At 51.8% G+C, this 20,018-nt stretch overlaps 2 protein-coding genes across 9 annotated transcripts in view; one reads left to right on the top strand and one right to left on the bottom strand.

Annotated features, from left to right (window-relative positions):
- The window catches only part of CFAP92 (cilia and flagella associated protein 92 (putative)), an 80,136-nt gene extending 76,597 nt beyond the window's left edge, over positions 1 to 3,539 (top strand). The window contains exon 16 of one of the 4 annotated variants that reach the window (XM_054482141.1): positions 3,079 to 3,539. In XM_054482141.1, the coding sequence (XP_054338116.1) occupies positions 3,079 to 3,113 (35 nt within the window). In that variant the 3' untranslated portion in view covers positions 3,114 to 3,539. The remainder of the gene's footprint in view (positions 1 to 3,078) is intronic. The other 3 variants (XM_063662611.1, XM_054482144.1, XM_054482145.1) reach the window with 3 other exon arrangements.
- The window catches only part of ACAD9 (acyl-CoA dehydrogenase family member 9), a 33,767-nt gene continuing 14,047 nt past the window's right edge, over positions 299 to 20,018 (bottom strand). For 3 of the 5 annotated variants that reach the window (XM_054482147.2, XM_054482148.2, XM_063662613.1), the window contains exons 4-18: positions 18,352 to 18,458; positions 17,227 to 17,327; positions 15,688 to 15,766; positions 13,923 to 14,097; positions 12,060 to 12,133; positions 10,777 to 10,852; positions 9,271 to 9,341; positions 8,898 to 9,017; positions 7,160 to 7,288; positions 5,147 to 5,226; positions 4,311 to 4,437; positions 3,992 to 4,069; positions 3,263 to 3,391; positions 2,598 to 2,670; positions 299 to 906 (exon numbers count right to left, since the gene is read on the bottom strand). In XM_054482147.2, the coding sequence (XP_054338122.1) occupies positions 806 to 906; positions 2,598 to 2,670; positions 3,263 to 3,391; positions 3,992 to 4,069; positions 4,311 to 4,437; positions 5,147 to 5,226; positions 7,160 to 7,288; positions 8,898 to 9,017; positions 9,271 to 9,341; positions 10,777 to 10,852; positions 12,060 to 12,133; positions 13,923 to 14,097; positions 15,688 to 15,766; positions 17,227 to 17,327; positions 18,352 to 18,458 (1,520 nt within the window). In that variant the 3' untranslated portion in view covers positions 299 to 805. The remainder of the gene's footprint in view (positions 907 to 2,597; positions 2,671 to 3,262; positions 3,392 to 3,991; positions 4,070 to 4,310; positions 4,438 to 5,146; positions 5,227 to 7,159; positions 7,289 to 8,897; positions 9,018 to 9,270; positions 9,342 to 10,776; positions 10,853 to 12,059; positions 12,134 to 13,922; positions 14,098 to 15,687; positions 15,767 to 17,226; positions 17,328 to 18,351; positions 18,459 to 20,018) is intronic. The other 2 variants (XM_063662612.1, XM_063662614.1) reach the window with 1 other exon arrangement.

Below are 20,018 nucleotides of genomic sequence, written 5' to 3'. Positions count from 1 at the left end.
TACCATTCATCCTCTCCTCGAGAGCAGAGGCCAGTTCTTGTAAAGAAACTAAAGTCCCTAGGTGGGAACATCAGTTAAGACAGCCTCCCCATCTCCTGAGAAGTTTAAAAACTAAGGGCTCATAACCCCAAAGGCATTGTGGCCTGCACTGTGTGTCTGCTCCTTAGCGTTCTGGGCCCTCCTTGCAGAGTGAGGACAAAGGGGACCCGAGGCCATCACCAAAGGGTGGTTCTCAGGGTCCTGCTGTCACCCATTAAAGGCTGGTTCTGAGGAACAGTGTGACAAGTACAGCAAAAGCTAAGAGTACACAGATTGTGACATTTTATATTCTTTGTGAAATGGTTCCTGGTACATGTTTTAAGTGCCTCTGCTTCTAGTTTAAATGAATGACTCAGACACAGCTTTCAAGCTGTTTCTTAGAGAATGTGTGGTTGAACAGAAATGGCTATCCACACCTGACACAGGTCCCCACCCACCTCACGCCCTGGAGGCAGCAGCACAAGCCCCAGTTTCCACTATGGTGTCTCCTCAATGACCAGAATACCCGCCAGTTCCAGGGGTCAGCAATTCCATTCTCTCTCTCCGGCTCAGTTCAGAAGCTGTGATGGTCCTGTTAGAGAGCACTGCCTGCAGGTCCAAACCTGGAAGAGGCTCTCCCAGGCCAGGCGACAACCCTTCAGGTGCAGACGGGGAACAAAAGGCTCAACCTGTGATAATCCCAACACCTTCTGAAAAAAGAGTGACAGTCATCCAGCAACGGGCCATGGGTGGGGGCGGGCGGCAGCAGGGGACACTGTCCCCTGCCTCAGCATGTCCTGTCCAGAGGGTGGGCACAGATATAGGCTCGCTTCTCAAGGATCTGCTGGGACACTTTCTTAATTTGCTCATCTAGGTTTTCTGGAGCATCTGGGAAGGAAAAGGAGAGATGGTAGGTGATCCTTCTGCATTGTGATAAGAAAAACATGGCTGAAGTGGGGGCATTTTTCCACAGTCAGCCCACCCACCATGAAGCAGCCCTAAGGGTGAACCCCTCCTCCAAACCCCCAGCAAGTGATTCAGGGCTGCAGGGAGATAAAGGGGTATAGCTTCATTCTCAGTTACAAAGAATTCATCCTGCTCATCTCTAACCCCCAGATCTCGTGGGGTGGAGCCGGCACTTGCTCCGTAAACAGTCCATCTGTGATTCCAGCCCACTGGAGGAGAAACCATTTCAGCACCCTCCACAGCACATAACCTGTCAACACTGGGGGCCTGTCTGGGCTAACCCCGGGGCTAGGACCTGCAAAAAATCATATGCCACTCTCAGCGAGTGCCACAGTGCTGGCGCCTACGCCCATCACTTGGCAACACGACTGGGCTTTGCGGGGACACTGATCCAGAGCCTCAGGTCAACAGGACTGTGAGGGTCAGAGGTAGACTGAGCTGGGCATTCCCAGATGTGGTCGAGTGGCTACAGAAGAGGAAGAGCACTGCAGACAGACCGGGGAGCACGAGCAAATCCCTCTGTTCTCTAGGCCAAGGCCTGAGACCTATGCAGGGCACTGCAAGGTCATTTTGGATGGAGTGCAGTGGGTAAAGGGGCAGGTAAAATGCTGTCTCCAGAATCAGGTACAAGCAGGTGCTCCTCCCTTCGTGAGCCTTCCCCGGGCAGCTTCAAGAATACGGCCAGGGCCGGGCACAGTGGCTCATGCCTGTAATCCCAGCACTTTGGGAGGCCAAGGTGGGCGGATCACCTGAGGTCAGGAGTTGGAGACCAGCTTGGCCAACATGGTGAAACCCTGTTTCTACTAAAAATACAAATATTAGCTGGGCATGGTGGTGCGTGCCTGTAATTCCAACTACTCAGGAGGCTGAGGCACAAGAGTTGCTTGAACCCGGGAGGTGGAGGTTGCAGCGAGCCAAGATCGTGCCACTGCACTCCAGCCAGCCTGGGTGACAAAGTGAGACTATGTCTCCAAAAAAAAAAAAAAAAAAAGAATACAGCCAGGCATGCGGGGCAGATGCCAGGGGTCCTGCGCAAAGGGCTCTGCACTTGCTCAATCTAAAATTGCCTTGGCAGGCCGGGCGCGGTGGCTCATGCCTATAATCCCAGCATTTCTGGAGGCTGAGGCAGGCAGATCACCTGAGGTCAGGAGTTCGAGACCGGCCTGGCTAACATGGTGAAACCCTGTTTCTACTAAAAATACAAAAAATTAGCCGGGCGTGGTGGCGTGCGCCTGTAATCCCAGCTACTCGGGAGGCTGGGGCAGAAGAATCGCTTGAACCCAGGAGGTGGAGTTTGCAGGGAGCTGAGACTACACCATTACATTCCAGCTTGGGCAACAAGAGCGAAACTCCATCTCTAAATAAATAAATTAATTAATTAATTAATTAAATAAATAAATACAACTGCCTTGGTGAATGGGGCAGGTTTAAATCTACAGTGCCTGGCAGGCACTGCTGCAGCTAAGCCCAGGCCTACCCAGGTCCTTACTCAAGGCAGAGGTCTGTGAGTAGCCAGCAGGCTCTGGGAGCTTGACAGGGGCCAGAAACAGCTTACCATCAATAGGGGCCTAGAAGTGGGCCCTTCCTTCCCTCCCCCAAGACATGCCACTCACACTTGTCCAGCTGAGAGAGGCTGAAGAGATTCTGCAAGTAAGCTTCTACGCAGAAGGTGTTGGCCAAGAGAACCTGCCAGAACCGAGGACAGAAAAGATATGCCCAAATTCCTGGAATCTGACCTCTGAGCCTCAAAAACCCAGCCTATCAGCCAAACTGGGTAGCATGGCAGGGGTCAAAAGGCCTGGCTCAGGAGTCACCCCGTCTTGGGTTCTAATTCCAGCCCTGACCCAACAGCCTTTCCCCAACAGCAAGTGACTAAACATCTCTGAGCCTGTTTCCTCTGAGAGGCAGATGTCACAATCCTGGTATCTGCAGGTGCTCTGGAAAGTGCAGGCAGAGATCCTGGTATACAGTGGGTCCTCAGAGACTGCACCCGCCTCCCTCCAGCAGAGCGGGCAATGTGCAGGGTCTGCCCCTTGCTGGGGGTAGGGGCACTGGAATCAGGAACCCCTGTCACTTACCCCCTTCTTCTCTCAGACAGGAAGAAGAAAGGGAACGGCCCCATCTCCTGAGCAGCACAGACCCTCCCACGGCCACCGCATGGTGAACCTGCACAGCCTCCCCCACACCCGACCACACCCTCCTCAACAATCAACTTCATTAAAGTGCAGGAGGACAGATGGCAGCAGCCAGGCCCTGTGTGAGGCTGGGCTGGGCTCACCTCGTGGTCATGGTTGCGGAGCCCAATGCGGATGGAGCGGCTGGCCCGCGACAGCACGGCCGTCATGCCATATAGGTTGATGAGGATGTTGGCCACCCGCTTCAGCACCAGCTGCTCCTCCATGATGGTCTGGGATCACAGAGGCTCCGAGTGGGGACTCACTACCTAGACCAGTCCCCCACACGGTCCCTCCCTGGGCTGCATCTTTGCCTGTCTTAGTCTCCTGTGTTCCTTGAGAAAGTGGAGTCAATAACACCTTTCTCTTCAGGTTGTGGGAGAACGGCTCCCAGCCACCTTCTGTTTTCCCTTCTCTTTGATCTCTAGATTCAGGGAGGGGGTGAAGGCAAGACCAGGTCCCAGAAACTTGGCTGAGACCAGAAGCCAGTGCTTACTGTGCTACTGTCACCTTCAGCAGCAAGGGCCCCACGAATCAGGTCCCTAGATTCAGGCCCCAGGTGGAGCTGCCCTCCCGATTCTAGGGAGCCTCTCTACCTGAAAGGTGCACAGAAAAACATTGCAGAAAACTCATCCAGCAAGGGTACCCATCTGAGTAGCTAAGTGGGCCCCAGGCTGACAAAGTCAGCCTGACCTCACCACCCCATCCCTCCAGGGTGATCAAGATTTCTGTTCTAGGCCTGGTCCCAAAGGATGCTTGACAAAAAGTAGTCTCATGAATGCTGGCCAAATTGGAGGACCGCTTGCGACCCAGGCCTGGGAGGGCCTGGTTACCTTGCCAAAGCGGAGCAGCAGTGTCTCCACGGTCCGGCCGAAGTAGTAGGTGTTCTCTTCAAACTTGTTGGCACTGTCCTATTAACCAAGACAGGACTCAGTTCAGCACCTCATCCCTACAATGCCCTGTCCTGTCCCACAACCCGGGTACCAGGCAGAGATGCCCCATCTGGGGGAGGCAATCCAGGGTGTCATGGACTAGCTGGTGTTCCCCAACTTCCCCTGGAGGAGCCCAGACCCCCCACAATGAGATCTTTTCTGCCACGAGATCTGGCAGGAGGGCATTGAAGTAGCGGGTATGCCTGTTAGGCCCACTCACCGCAAGACTGGGGTGCACAACTCCATGGTTGCCTGTCAGCCCCAGGTCCACAGTTTGGCCCAGGGAGTCCCGAAGCCTCCGGCCAATGGTATCCATGACTGTGCTCACTTTGGCCTGTTTAAGCTCACTGCAGAAAGTCCATGGTCCTGTGACTGGAGGCCTCGCTGCTGGCTCTCACCGTCCAGCAACATGGCCCATTCGGCACCCAGAAGCTCCGTGCCCCTCTCTGGCTTGGGTATGCCGGGCCCCTGGCTACAGCCTGAACCCCCCAAACCCACCACCTGCCAGAGAGCAGCCAGTCTCCTCAGGGGAGCCACACATGTGCTCCCCCATGAGGGGTGGAGTCACAGCCAGCTTCCCAGCAGCTGTCTCCTGTGAAGGAGACAAAATGCTACTAGCAACCCGTACTTGGCCTCCAGCAGTGATTTTGGATTACTGTGCCCCTAGGATGGGGGTGGAGGGGAGCACGAGGGGAAGAAGGGCAGAGAAGAGAAACACTGGTCTTATGTTGGCTGTGAGGCCTGGCACCTTTAAAGGGACACCTCTCATTCTTCAGGTTCTGAAAAAACCAGCTGCCTCCAGTGTGAGGGACCAGAGGGGGGATACGGTATTTACGCTGGAGCTGTAGGGTGGTGTGGCTATAAAGGCAGGGCAGCGAGGGCTTCCCTGGGCAGCAAGCCCCCCACTACCACAGGGGAAGGTCCCCTCCACAAGGCTGTGCCACACCCCCATGCCCCAACTCCAGGTCAAGGCAGCTCTTTCCTCCCACTGCCCTGGATTGGCCCCTGCTGGGCAGGTATGGGACCTGAGAAGCACACGGTGACAATGGCACCTACTGGATCCTGGTAGTCAGGATGCGGCCGGCATGCTGCAGACCCGTCAGGGCGATGTACATCCGGAGAATCTCATTGGTTCCCTGTGGCCAGTAGTGTAGAGGTCAAAGGCTGCCCCCCGCCAGGCAGCCATGGTAGTGCCATGTGTGCTGGGTAGGCCCAGCCACTGCCTGCTTGCCCATGCCACAGAAGCCACTGCTCCTGAAGTAGCTGGGAGCAGGGCTCTGACCAGGGCTCAGGGAGTGCACAGGGATGAGGAGGGAAGTGACCAGATGGCCATGGGCTCCCACTGGGACCCCCCACCTCTCCGTGACCAGCCTCACATGTGTCAAGCCTTTCTCCAAGTCTCCAGGTCCTCTTTAAAATGGAAACCAGCTTTCCCTGGGTGGTAAGGGGTGCTGATGCCTGGGGCTCAGCCAGTGCCAGACAGACACTGCTGGCTCCAGGTGGAGGCCAGATTCCTCACGGAAGCCACAAATTGCTGAGTGGCAGCTAGAACCTCCTCAGTGCCAGGTGTCAACACACCCAGAGGGCCACATGCTCCCCACTCCCCCAACCCATGATTCTGATCAGTGAGAGGCCAGTGGGCTTCTGCCCACTCTGCACAATGGTACTGTGCGTCAGGTGCAGGGGCCTGACCCAGGCTACACAGCCAGCACCAGGGACTTAGGACTGTCCCCTGCAGTCAGGCTGACACCACGGACAGCAGGACTCCCTACAGGAAAAGGGGGGACTGCAGGGGCCTCCTGGCAGAACCACCCAGCTCCGAGCAGGCTCCAGACAGGAGCTCCCGCCCTACATCGAGAGCCCTGTGTTCTTCCAAGGCCTTGAGGGCTTCCTGAAACCTGCTGACCGCCCCAGCCCTGGAGAACCCCAACCCTCCCAGGCTGAGGGAAGGGCCTTTGGAGAAGGCCCTTTGCAGGGCTGAGACCACTCCAGCGGCCCTCAGGCTGGCCCTTGCCCCGTATGTCCACTGCAACAGTGGAGATGGCTGGAACCCAATGGGCAGGCCGGGAACAAAAGCAGCCAAGGAGGCCTCCCACTGGGCAGGACGGCCCAGGAGACAAGACTACACTCCCAGAGGCTGATGATGCCCCTCATCACCAGACCTGCTGCTCAGGCCCAAACCCTCTCCCTGTCTCAGGCCTGCCTCCTGTATACCCATGCCCACCATCATATCCCATTCATCCTGCTGTGCTCTCTTAGGTCTAGCCCCTCCCTCCCAGCAGGAGAGCCGCTGGTCTCCGGCCTCATCCCTGCAACTCACTCTCCACATGAGCCCCGTCCATATGTCCAGCACTTGCTGAGCCCCTGAGGGAATTTCCCGCAACACAGATACAACCAAATAATGTCCTGCTTAAAGACGTTTTATGGCTTCCAAATTCCTCTCCTGTCAATCAAGGTCCTCCACAGTCTGGCTACTTTTTTAGCCTTCCCATATACCTTCTTCAACACCCCCAAACCCACTACCTGCCCCAGCCCACCTAGCAGGACTGACTGCTGCTCCCAGAAAGCCCTTCACTCTCTCTTCATTCACCTTGTGCCAGCAGATCAGTCCCATCTGGGCCTGGCGCGCTCTATTACCCTGCCCTTAGGGACAAACTGCCCTCCCCCCGGCCCTGGTCGAAGCCCTTTCTTTCTGCCCCTAGGGGCCAGGAGCGCATGCTTCACAAAACTCTGGCTGCCTCTGGAGGACGCCCACTCCCTGCCTCTTTACACTCTGTCATCCCCCTTGGTCGGCCCTGCTGCACAATCAGAACACAGCATCCAAAGTCATCTCTGTGGCCCCAATTCCCTCCCCTGCCACCTGGCACATGCTAACTGAACTGACTCCTCAGACTTGTGACTTCATGGAGGGCAGCAATCGGGAATGAGACGTGCAAGGGCTAGAAGAGCCCTTGAGAGCATGCGACCCAGCCCTGGGCTGCGGGGGCCTCTGCGAGGCCCTGAGCAGCATCTTCAGGACCAGGCAGGGTGCGGGTGGAGCACAACTTAGCTGGTGGCAGGGCCACTCACCTCGAAGATGAGGAGGATGCGGGTGTCACGCAGTATGCGCTCATACGGATAGTCCCTCGTGTAGCCCAAGCCCCCGAGGATCTGCAGCGCCTCACTCACACACTGCCAGGCAGCCTCGGAGCTGAACACCTGTGGGGTGTCACACTGAATCCTTTCCAAAAGGAGGACCTACGCTGCAGGGAGCTGGGTGGCTGGGGAGGCATGGGAGGCACCTGGGCTTGGGGAGGAGATTGGCCAGGGAGGAACTCGAGGGGTGATGTGGTCAAGTCCTTTGCCTTCCTTGACCACACTGGCCAGCTTGTGTTCCCTACCCCACCATGACCTTCTGTACCTCTGGGCCCGCCTTCACCCTATCTGCACCTGGCTGAGCTCCTGTTCCTTTAAAACCCACCTAAGATCTCCCCTTCCCGAGAAAACCTGACCTGTTCCTGCCAAGCCCCAGCGGCCGTGACTTCTTTCTGTCTGTGCACACTATAAGTGCCTTGGGGGCAGACATACTGCCATGTTTAGCCCTAGGCTTAACATCTGGAAGAGGCTGGCCTGCAGCAAACTAATGTCTGTGGTCACTGTTCAAGGGTGACAAGAAAACGAGATGATAAAACACATGCAAATGCACCCAGTACACAGGCTGCACCTAGAAAAGACTCAAACACGGTCCAAGATGCCCAGCCTTTTTGTTTTCAATTTTTTATTTTTTTAGGGACCTTGCCACTTCAGGATCCCAACCTTTCAGGTAGACTGTCCTGCCGACACCAGGATGTTTGCTTCTGTAAGCTGCCATACCTCTCACCATTTCTCTCAAGAGCTCAATTCCAGAGACCAGCTTAAAAACAATTGTGGGGGGGACAAAGTAGGGTCCCCCAAAGTGTGGCCATCTTTTTTATTACAGCTAAAAAATGACACCCTCCACCCTCAACAAAACAAAAGCAAATTCTAGTATCTACCTCAACCAAATAAGATGCTCTTCCCACCTCAGCCTCCCAGGTAGCTGGGACTACAGGCGTGTGCCACCATGCCAGCTAATTTTTGTATTTTTTGTAGAGATGGGGTTTCGCCATGTTGCCCAGGCTCATACACTTTGTTTTTTTTTTGTTTTTTTTTTTTGACATGGAGTTTTGCTCTTGTTGCCCAGGCTGGTGTGCAATGGCACAATCTCGGCTCACTGCAACCTCCGCCCCCACCAGGTTCAAGTGATTCTCCTGCCTCAGCTTCCCAAGTAGCAACAGATGCCCGCCACTATGCCCGGCTAATTTTTTGTGTTTTTAGTAGAGATGGGGTTTTACCATGTTGGCCAGGCTGGTCTCGAACTCCAGACCTCAGGTCATCCACCCACCTCAGCCCCCCAAAGTGCTGGGATTACAGGTGTGAGCCACCGCGCCCTGCCATATGCTTAGTTTTTAAGATAAAGTTTTGATACTAGAAAGTAGGAAGGCCATAAACTAAGGAAAAAAGAAGTCTTTCTCACACAAGCCAGATGCAATGTTATTACTCTAAAAGGATGTTATCATAATGGTCTCCTGCTATAAACTGCTGATCCACTGGCCCACTGGACACTTCCCTACTGCTGCTCCCCGCTGCCTGCCTATCCCTGGAGTGCTACACAGGGCGAGTGCATCATAAATACTGGATCAATGACAGGAGGAAGATGACAGGAAACAGCATGGGCTTGAAAGGTCACAGTGAGGGAGATTTCCCAAGCCTCCCTCCAGCGCCAGCTCTCTGGCTATGCCAGGGTTACCTTCACCATGGCTGCCTCGATGGAGCAGTCGGGAAAGCCAGGTTGGTCCAGCATCCCTGCTGTGAGGTAGGTCATACTCTCCATGACATAAGCCTTCTGAGCCATCAGTGCAAATTTCTCCTGGAGTGTTCAGAAAAAACACAAGAAGCAATTTGCATGTGCTGAGAGCCAAATCTGTGAAACAGGAGAGAAAGTAAGTAAGTCAGAAGCCTCAATGCCCGAGAGAAGCAAGCCCAGTGACTGGTGTCAAATAAAGTCTTAACTAGTCTTCTTCCCAAATCACCACAGAAGTCACCAGTACAGAGACATCAAAAGAACACACCGTTCATGTCACACAGTGAAATGCACAAATACAGTACTCAACCATCGGTACCTGAATCAATCCAAATTCACTGAGCCTCTTGTTAAACTGTTTCCTTGTGCAGGCATACTCAGCAGTCATTTCTGAGGAAGAGCAGAGTTATTAGAAAGAACTGGAACATTTCTGTTGTTCAAACATGATTTCCTATGGCCATCATCCTTACCCTTCCCACAGGCGGGCACTGTGAGAAGCGTGTCTGCTGAGGTCAAATACCCCAGAAGCTGGCACCCCCACTTGCCAGCACCCGTGGGTCAGAGGAGAACCACCCCTCCTCATGGCAGCCACACACAGAGTTTGGCATCAGATACAGACTTGAATCCTGGCAATGGTTCTTACAGGCTGTGCCTCAGGCCAAGTGCGACACCTCCCTGAACACCACCCCCCACCTCAGAGTCACTGTGAAGATGCAACCAGGTGGAAGGGGGAGGGCGCCTCACACAAAGCCAGGCACAGAGGCCCCAGACAGAGGTGGTGCAGGCTCACACCCAGCGAAGTGACCAAAGCAGGTGGGGCCGCCTGGCTTGAATACTCAGGCTGGGGCTTCCAGGTGTGTGGCTGTGACAAAGTGCTGAGCTCTAAGGGCCCAAGAGTGACATGGTGCCTCCCCCAGGCAGAAGCACCCCCGCCCCCCTCGTAGCCATGTCCTCCACAGGCTCTCCCAGGTGTGGTGCACTCAGGAGGTATAGAGGGCCGAGCCCCACTCAGAGCCCCGGCAGAGGAGCTCCCCGGAGGCCTTGTGCCTGAGTAAGAAGAGCCCTGAGCCTGGAGCCTGACAGCTTTCGTTTTGGGTCCAGGAGCATGGTCTGGAACAAATCGCTTGCCCTCTCTGAGTCTCTGTCTTCTCATCTCTAAAATGGAGGGAAGCCAAAACAGGCCCAGAGCCTGGCATCAAAGAGGAGCTTCATAAAGCACTTAGGGGTGTGCTGCTCCGGGCACCCCCATTTCCCCACAGATGCTTCCACCACAACCAGGATGGTTACAGGGCTGGTCTAAGTTCACTGGCAAAGGAAAATGGAAGTTTGGGGTATTCTGACAGAAGAGAACAAAGGAAAGATCCAGGGGCCCAGGGACCTGGGTTCCAAACCCGATCCTACTCCCCACCCACCATGCAGAGTCACCCAGGAGGCACGGACCTTGGAAACCAGAGGCCGTGTATCCTGGAAGCCTGGCTCTTGGTGTGTGCTCACCAAGCAGCTCTGCTCCTACTGGTCAGTGGCAACCTCTCACCCCAGACAGACAGCCCGTTCCCCAATCCCCATCCCCACCCCAGACAGAAAGCCTGTCCCCCCACTGGCATCACCCGTGCAGAGGTGAAACAGAGGAATGCGGAAGACAACAAACCTCAGGGGCAGGCTGAGGAGACCCTCTGGTCTCCACAAAAGCCCAGGGACCGAGCTCAGGCTGGTGGCCTGGTTCAGCACTGGCCTGGAAGGGGCCGGGGGAATGGCAGAGCCTCCAGGGCTGGAGCCGGGGCAGCAGGGGGTGGGGCACAAAGGGCCTTGTCCCTAACTTACCTACCAATCAATCTCTTGAGCAGCCCAGCCACGACACTGCCCATGCTGAACCGGCCGCTGTTGAGGATGTTCATGGCCACCTGCAGGGAGAACAGGGAGAGCCCAGGGGCCCTGAAGGAGGCAGACGGAGGAGGCCGCAACAAGACCAGGCCAGGTGGATCAGCTTGCCTTCCCTCAAGCTGGGAGAAAGCACCATCCTAACGCCTCAGAACAAGGTGATTCAGTCACTGTTGCAGCTCTACCAACATCCCCACACACAAGACCACTGAACATTATTCAAAAGGAACATGCCAGAGCTGGGCATGGTGGCTCCCACCTGTAGTACCAGCATTTTGGAAGGCCAAGGCAAGAGGATCGCTTGAGCCCAGGAGTTCAAGACCAACTTGGGCCAAACAGAAATTCTACTTTTAGGCATAAATCAAAATAACTGAAAACGTTATTTCCACATAAAAACTTGACATGAATGTTCATAAGTAGCATTACTGATAGCAGCCAAAAGTGGTAACAACCCCAATGTCCATCGGCTGGTGAATGGATGAACAAAATGTGATAACTCCACTCAACAGAAGAGAATTCAGCCATAAAAGGAATGAATTACTCATTCATGCTATGAGAGAGACGAACCTTGAAAACATCACGCAATGTGAGAGAAGCCTGTCACCAAAGACTGGATCTTGTATATGACTGCATTTCTATGAAATGTTCCAAACAGGCAAATCCATAGGGACATAAAGTAAAAGAGTAGCAGCCAAGGGATGGGGTAGGGGTCATACTGGACGGTACAACATTTCTTTTTGGGGTGAGGAAATGTTCTGTGTGAGATATTTGAACAACATAGTGAATATACTAAAAACCACTGAAATAATATTTTAAAATGGTGAGTCCTTTGTCATATGAATCATCTCTTGATAATAATAATAAATCTTAGTCCAAAAAGAAAAGAGTAGGGCAGGGATGCAGACCAGGGTTGTGGTACACAGAGCTTGAGATTCACCAGAGCCCACAGGCTGCTTTCTCACACCCACTGCAGAAGGGAATCCTAGCCTCCACTCGAGGCGAATAGGGCCTCAGAGGTGAAGGGAGATTCCCAATCCTTACCATACACTTCTTCTAGGAGCCAGCCAATTTTCCTGTCTCCATTTTGCCAATTTCCCAACAGATAACCATGCAAAGTCACCTGCCATGCACAGGCTACTCTGCTACAAGCAGGGATAGGGCAAAAGCTGGGGGCGGACAAGCTGCACTCAAGACACTACCTGGTACAAGGGGCTGTGGCTAGCAACTCACCTTAAACCCATCTCCGACCTCACCAAGGATGTTTTCCACAGGTACCTTGGTGTTTTCAAAATGGACTTCACAAGCTGAAACACATGAAATTTAAGATCTCATCTGACAATGCAAACCACTCTGCATCTGACCTGCAAGCAGGCAATTCATCCATCCATCCATCCATCCATCCATCCATCCATCCATCCAGTGTTTGGTAGGACAGTATAGAAAGACAAAGTTCCTATCTTTGTGGAGCTCATACTTTGATTAGGGAGACAAAAGCTATAAACAAAACAATGTAATACTGTGATCAGTGCTATGGATGAAATAAATAGGGCATCACGATAAAGAGAAATGGAGGTTGGCAAGGGGGTGGATAATAATATTTTTATTAAGGGCTATGTCAGATTTTTCTAAGGTGACATTTAGCAGAAGTTTAAGAATGAAAAGAACCAGGCATATAAAGAGCCAAAACAAGCAAAGTGAGGGAAAGAACAGCATTTCCTAAAGCCTTAGGGTAGACTGGGACCACTGGTCTCAATTCTTAACTCTAACACAATCGCACCCCTGCAATCTAACTGTAGCACTCTCCCACTGTGAGGAGGGATGGACCTCCCTCCCTTTCCCTGCCTGCTAGGTATGACCATGTGACTTCCTGTGGCCAATACAAAGAGCTGATCCAACATGAACAGAGACCTTAAATGTGTTTTAGGGTCGGTCGGGTATGGTGGCTCATGCCTATAATCCCAGCATTTTGGGAGGCAGAGGCAGGAAGATCACTTGAACCCAGGAGTTTGAGACCAGCCAGGACAACATAGCAAGACCTCATCTCTATTTAAAAAAAAAAAAAAAAAAAGGCCGGGTGCAGTGGCTCACGCACTTTGGGAGGCCGAGGTGAGCGGATCACGAGGTCAGGAGATCAAGGCCATCCTGGCTAACATGGTGAAACTCCATCTCTACTAAAAAATAGAAAAAATTAGCCGGATGTGGTGGCAGGCAGCTGTAGTCCCAGCTATTTGGGAGGCTGAGGCAGGAGAATGGCGTGAACCCGGGAGGTGGAGCTTGCAGTGAGCCAAGATAGTGCCACTGCACTCCAGCCTGGGTGACAGAGTGAGACTCCGTCTCAAAAAAAAAAAAAAAAAAAAAAAAAAAAAGTGGCCAGGTATGGTAACTCAAACCTGTAATCCTAGCACTTTGGGAGGCTGAGGCAGCTAGACTGCCTGAGCTCAGGAGTTCGAAACAAGTCTGGGCAACATGTTGAAATCCCATCTCTACAAAAAATACAAAAATTAGCCAGGTGTGGTGGTGCACGCCTGTAGTCCCAATTACTTGGGAGGCTGAGACAGGAGAATCACTCAAACCCAGGAGGCAGAGGTTGCAGTGAGCTGAGATCACAGCACTGCATTCCAGGCTGGGTGACAGAGGGAGGCTATGTCTCCCAGGACAAAAAAAAAAGTACTTAATATGGCTTGGCTTGGCCCCTTAGGTGCTTATGATCTGCTCTAAGAACAAGCCTCCAGATGGACCTGAACTCAACCCACAGTCTGAAGCAGGCTGCCAGGCACTGCAGACTGAGACAACTAAAGGCTGGGGACTGTAAGCTGAGCTCTAAGGTGGTCTGTCTGCTAGGGCAGCTACAGCAGGGGATGACCAGCAGGCCTTCAAGTGAGCAGCACTTAGCTGCAGGAACAAAGACAAAGCCCGTGTGGCATTCTTAATTTGATCTTTTTAAAATGCTTAACAAAAACGGAAAGTATTTAAATCTCATTTTATCTTGCTATTTGGACAGAGTCAAGGGCCAGTCTCCCCCTTACACACACACACACACACACACACACACACACACACACGCGTGCGCATGCGTGCATGGGGGCTACTTACTGTTGGAGCCCCGAATGCCTAATTTATCTTCAGGTTTCCCATTAGTGACTCCACCAAAGTCTCTTTCTACTATGAATGCTGTGATTTTGTCTTTCATTGATCCATCAGAATCAACGACCTCAGTCTTTGCAAACACAGTAAAAATACTGGCCAGTCCTCCATTGGTAATCCAGACCTGAGGACAGAAAGATGGACTTTGGAGAAAACCAAACCCCTATGTGACCCACCTCAGCTCTGTCTTTGTCCATCAAGCTCCAGCTGCCAGTAAGACCTCAGGCCAGACATGCAGGGTCCTTGGCTCTGCAGAAGCCAACCAAGCATGAGTGAACAGAGGACAGGGCTCAGCCCACTTTCCCCAGAGCAAGGATTTTCCTAAGGGACATGGATGGCCAGGGTGGAGGCGGGGGCAGGGGGAAAGAACATCCAAAGTTGTCAAACAGCTCAGGCTCTACCGCCAGACAACTGCATTTCTTCAAGAAAGAAAGGGTTTAATCATTTCTTAAGGTATACATATATCAAAACATCATGTTGTAGATGTAAATACACACAACATTTATTTGTTAATTCTACAAAGAAATGAAAAAAGAGAAGGCGGGAGGGTGGTGAGGAGGAGGAAAGGAAACAGAGGGAGACAGAGGCAGAAACAGACTCCTTAACAAACCGCAACAGATGGGACTTGTGTGGATCTTAATTCAAGCAAACAGTTAAACCAAAAAAAGGTATGAGGCAATCAGGGATATATGAATGCTGATAGATGTAAGAAATTATCAGCTGGGCACAGTGGCTCACACCTGTAATCCCAGCACTTTGGGAGGCCGAGGTGGGCAGATCACTTGAGCCCCGGAGTTTGAGACCAACCTGGGCAACACGGTGAAAACCCATCTCTACCAAAAAAAAAAAATACAAAAAGTTAGCTGTGTGCCTGTACTCCCAGCTGCTTGGGAGGTTGAGGTAGGAGAATCACCTGAGCCCAGGAAGTTGAGGCTGCAGTGAGCCAAGATCGTGCTACTGCACTCCAGCCTGGGTGACAGAGCAGGACCCTGTCTCAAAAGAAAAGAGAAATTATCAATTTTTAAAATGTGATAAGGGTATTACGGCTTTGTGTTTATTAAAAAACAAAAACAAACAAACAAAAAAAACTCCTGTCTTTTAGAGAAGCATGCTGAGATTGTTACCATGTGATCTGGAGGTGGCGATGCTGCTGGAAGAGGCACAGTGGCCATAAGCAGATGACTGCCGGAGTTAGGGCCAGCCAGGCACAAAGAATATGTCTGAAATTTTGTGTAACAAAAAATTTAAAGATTTTTTGGGTTTACAGGCCGGGCACGGTGGCTCATGCCTGTAAACCCAGCACTTTGGGAGGCCGAGGTGGGCAGATCACTTGAGGTCAGGAGTTCAAGACCTGACTGGACATACATGGTGAAACTCCATCTCTACTAAAAATACAAAAATTAGCCAGGAGTGGTGACACACACCTCTAATCCCAACTACCCAGAAGGCTAAGGCAGGAGAATCATTGGAAACCTGGGAGGCAGAAGTTTCAGTGAGCTGAGATCACACCACTGCACTCCAGCCTGGGTGACAGAGACTCCGTCTCAAATAAAAAAAAACTAAAAAAAATTAAAAACAAACACATAAAAGCAGCTCAAGAAGGTAGTCGGTGCTACAGCAGCAGGTACAATCCCTGGTGTGTGGAGAGTGCTCACTCAGTGGCAGTGAAGGTCATGACTGAGACCCTGATGTGGCCATGGGGAAGGAACCCTACCTTGGAGCCATTGAGGATGTAGTGCTTCTTGTCTTCACTTAGTGTGGCTCTGCTCCGGATTGAGGCTGCATCGCTCCCACTGCAGATGCAGAAAGATGTGGTCAAGGGAGAATACTGGGAATAAATATGAATGCTTTTGAGGGCCTGGAAATGAAGGTTTTAGTACTTTTAAGAGGTCAGCAAACTTTTAAAATGAAGGGTCAGATAACATATTCAGCTTTCCAAGCTACAGGATGTCTGTCTCACCTCCTCAACTCTGCTGCTATTAATAGAACGAGGCTGAGGCAGGTGGTTCACGAGGTCAAGAGATTGAGACCTGGCCAACATGGTGAAACCCCGTCTCTACTAAAAATACAAAAATTAGCTGGGTGTGGTGGGGCATGCCTGTAGTCCCAGCTACTCAGGAGGCTGAGGCAGGAGAATCGCTTGAAGCCGGGAGGGCAGAGGCTGCAGTGAGCCGAGATCATGCCACTGCACTCCAGCCTGGCGACACAGTGAGACTACATCTCAAAAAAAAAAAAAAAAAAAAAAACACCATGAACGCAGCTGAAGACAATTTGTAAAAAGATGGGCATGTTCCAATAAAACTGGGCTGGGCGTGGTGGCTCACGTCTGTAATCCCTGCACTTTGGGAGGCCGAGGCGGGCAGATCACTTGAGGTCAGGAGTTCGAGGCCAGCCTGGCCAACATGGTGAAACCTCATCTCTACTAAAAACACAAAAATTAGCTGGGTGTGGTGGCACATGCCTGTAATCCGAGCTACTCAGGAGACTGAGGCAGGAGAATCACTTGAAGGCGGAGGTTGCAGTGAGATGAGATTGCGCCACTGCACTCCAGCCTGGGTGACACAGCAAGACCCTGTCTCAAAAACAAACAAACAAACAAAACTTATTTATAAAAAACAGGCAGGAGGCTGGATTTAGCCGACCTCTGCTTCAATACATCATGTAAAAAAGCGGCAGTGAAAACAACTTGGGCTTAGGTTTAAACATGGAAATGGGTGCTTGCAATGGGCTCATCTGAGGTCCTGTGAGGATGAGTTCTGGGCACCCCAGGAAGGATGACTGTTCCCAGGTTCTCATGCAAAGGGAAGCAGGACGGAGGATGGTCCAGGTGATGGACTTATCATCAGAGTCCCGAGTCCTGCCGCAGCCCTGCACCATCCAGCAGATCACACAGCCTCACTGAACCTCAGCTCCTAATGTGTAAGTGGGAGCAGTACCACCCACACTACATATTCTGAAAGGTGCTTTGAAGCTGGAACGTTATTACTGTATTGTATGTCAAGGTGTATTGTAAACCACAGAAATTTATTTAATAAGTGCTGTCAAGCATGGTATCTCACTTGCAAGTCTCACTGGGACAGAGAAATAAGGTCAAGATAAGAGGAATGGCAAGAACACTTGCGGAGTTGATTCTTTGCAAGATTTTGGAAAGAAGGAAAAGTCAGCTACTCAACAAAACCAACAGCCCCTTGCCCCAGTGAATCTTGGGCAACGTCACAGCTGCTGAGGGATAACGTTTTGTGCAGAGACAGACCTGGCTGGCTCCGTGAGGCAGAAGGCTGCAATGTGCTCCCCGGACGCCAGTTTTGGCAAGTATTTGGCCTTCTGCTCCTCAGTGCCGGCCAAGATGATCCCCTAAACAAAACAGACACAGACTAATGTCAGCTGTGGGGAGAAAGGAGAGCATGAGGTGTTTGTGAAACATTTCCTTTCTGAGGCAAATATTTACTTCAGGCAAGAGAAGACAGCAAGAACTCAGAGCAAGCGGCCACAGGCAGAGCCCAGGGAGCCAGGTTGCTGAGGACACTGTCGGGGAGCACATGCCAGCACCGTGAGCCTGTGCGACCCACAGTGCTTTGCAGTCTGTGTCCAAAACTTTGATATCAGTTCCTTCATTTCCCAGACTAGTGGTCTTGGGCAAAGGATATCCCTTTTCAAAGAAAGCCTTCTCCATCTTGTCATCCACAAACTGGGCCACTCCCACCCACTGGCAGGGTCTGGATGATGCAATGTGAAGATACAGGAGCACTGGAACCAAGCCTATCCTAAAGAAGGTGCTCAGTGTCAGGGCTGTCCCACCTGCTGCCTTCCCAATGCCACAAAGACAGGCCCCCTCTTCATTAAACATCTGCATGAATGTGTGTGCTCTCTGGGGTGGGGGAGCCGAGCATGGTGTGCATTCAGCTCTCTTTGATGTCAACATTAAGCAGAAATAATCTGAGTAATGAGATTGCCAGTAAGGGCGGTTGACCCTGGGCCTGCCCTAAGGTGCTCCAAGCCCAGTGGGGAGAAGGCGGCTTGCATAAAGAGTGGGGGCATGCTCAGGCTGAAGGACGAAGGCTCAGGAGGGGAGACCACTTCCAGCCCAAGGCGAAGACAGTGGCACCCTACCTGGGCCTTAAAGGGTGGATCAGAGGCAATGGGGACAGGAGGTGGATTCAAAAGGAAGGGACATGTGACCCAAAGGCCCCTGCGCATGTGGGCAGTGTGTGGGGATCGAGCACCACGAGGTGTGGCCAGAGTGAGGGAACTGAAGGGCAGGGCTGAAGGTCAGATATCAGGCCCAATTCAGAGTGAGCAAGCCTCTGGCTTCTATGCCACCATGTGATTCCAGAAGACCTACAGAGAGCAATCCACACAGAATCTCCAGATACCTGACCTTGAGGCCAATAGCCTGGTGCGCTGCCAGGGTCACAGTGATGGACCCATCCATGCTGATGATCTCCCCTAGTCGTGAGTACATGGTGTTGGAAAAGCCCAGGCCACCTAGGAGAGATGGACCAGCATCAATCACAGCCCAGCCCCAGATTCCTCCCATTAAGGCTTCATTGTTTTTTTTTTTCTTTTGATTATAAAGTAATGCCAGATCACCATATTAAAAAAAAAAAAAAAATCACAATACAGGCCGGGCATGGTGGCTCACACCTGTAATCCCAGTACTTTGGGAGGCTGAGGCAGGCAGATCACCTGAGGTCAACAGTTCGAGACCAGCCTGGCCAACATGGCGAAACCCTGTCTCTACTAAAAATACAAAAATTAGCTAGGTGTGGTGGCACGTGCCTGTGGTCCCAGCTACTCGGGAGGCTGAGGCATGACAATCACTTGAACTTGGGAGGCAGGGGTTGCAGTGAGCCAAGATCACACCACTGCACTCTAGCCTGGGCAACAGAGAGAGACTCTGTCTCAAAAAAAAAAAAAAAAAAAAAAAAATCACAATACAGAAAGGTACAAAGTAAACAAAAATCGAGGGCTGGGCACAGTGGCTCACGCCTGTAATCCCAGTGCTTTGGGAGGCTGAGGTGGGAGGATTGCTTGGTTCCAAGAATTCAAGACTAGCCTGGGCAACATAGCAGGACCCCAACTCCACAAAATAAAAAAAATTCACCAGGCACGGCGGCGCACGCCTGTAGTCCCAGCCACTTGGGAGGCTTAGGTGGGAGGATTATTTGAGCCCGAGGAGTTCAGGTCTACGGTGAGCTATGATCACACCACTGCACTCCAGCCTGGATGACAGAGTGAGACCCTGTCTCAAAAAAAAAAAAAAAAAAAGCTCGCAATCTTGTGCCTCAGAAAGGGCATTTCTGTGTATATCCTTCCATCCACACTTTTTCTAGGCATACAAGCATATGTAGATATATACTTTAAATATGAAGATATCTACACACACATCGAATCAATTAACATGTAGCGAGAATCTTCCATCACAGTTGTAGGTCTTTATAAATGCAACAACTACAGTGTGTCCCACTACCCAGTATCCAGAGGACTCCAGGACAGAGCTTCTCCACTGTGGCACTGTAACATTTTGGAATGGATTGTTTTCTGTCATGGGGGTCTGTCCTATGGATTGTCAGATGCTTAGCAGCATCCTTGGCCTTTATAATTTTATATCAAAAGGGCCTGAGGGTAAACACAAATGGCACACATGTGTGTGGTCTATCCCTTTGAACCTTGAAGGTCTACCTTGCCTTCTACACACTGCTTGCCTGTCCCTTTAACCTCTGCAGAATTCAGGTGACCAACTCGAGAAAAAGCATAAGGGAGGCAAGTTGTAGTGACTGGCCAACTCTAATAAGGCAGAACCGCCACTTGGGGGCTAAAAACATCACTAAGATGCTCAAAGAATTACAAGGACAGTCCATAGGACAAAGGACCCTGCTCAAAAGTTCCCACTGGTCCAATCTCCCACCTCGATGTACCTTGCACTCTACAGCCAGCCAGACCACATGCCTCATTCCTCTGTGCTAGGATGAGAAGCACGGGACCCGAGAGCACTTCCTCCCTACAGGTCCTTCAGTCAGTCCCCCCCCTACCATGTAGCCCACC

This window comes from Pongo pygmaeus, chromosome 2 (genome assembly GCF_028885625.2).
Source record: "Pongo pygmaeus isolate AG05252 chromosome 2, NHGRI_mPonPyg2-v2.0_pri, whole genome shotgun sequence".
Taxonomy (NCBI): domain Eukaryota; kingdom Metazoa; phylum Chordata; class Mammalia; order Primates; family Hominidae; genus Pongo; species Pongo pygmaeus.
This window is presented reverse-complemented; position numbering and strand designations above follow the sequence as displayed.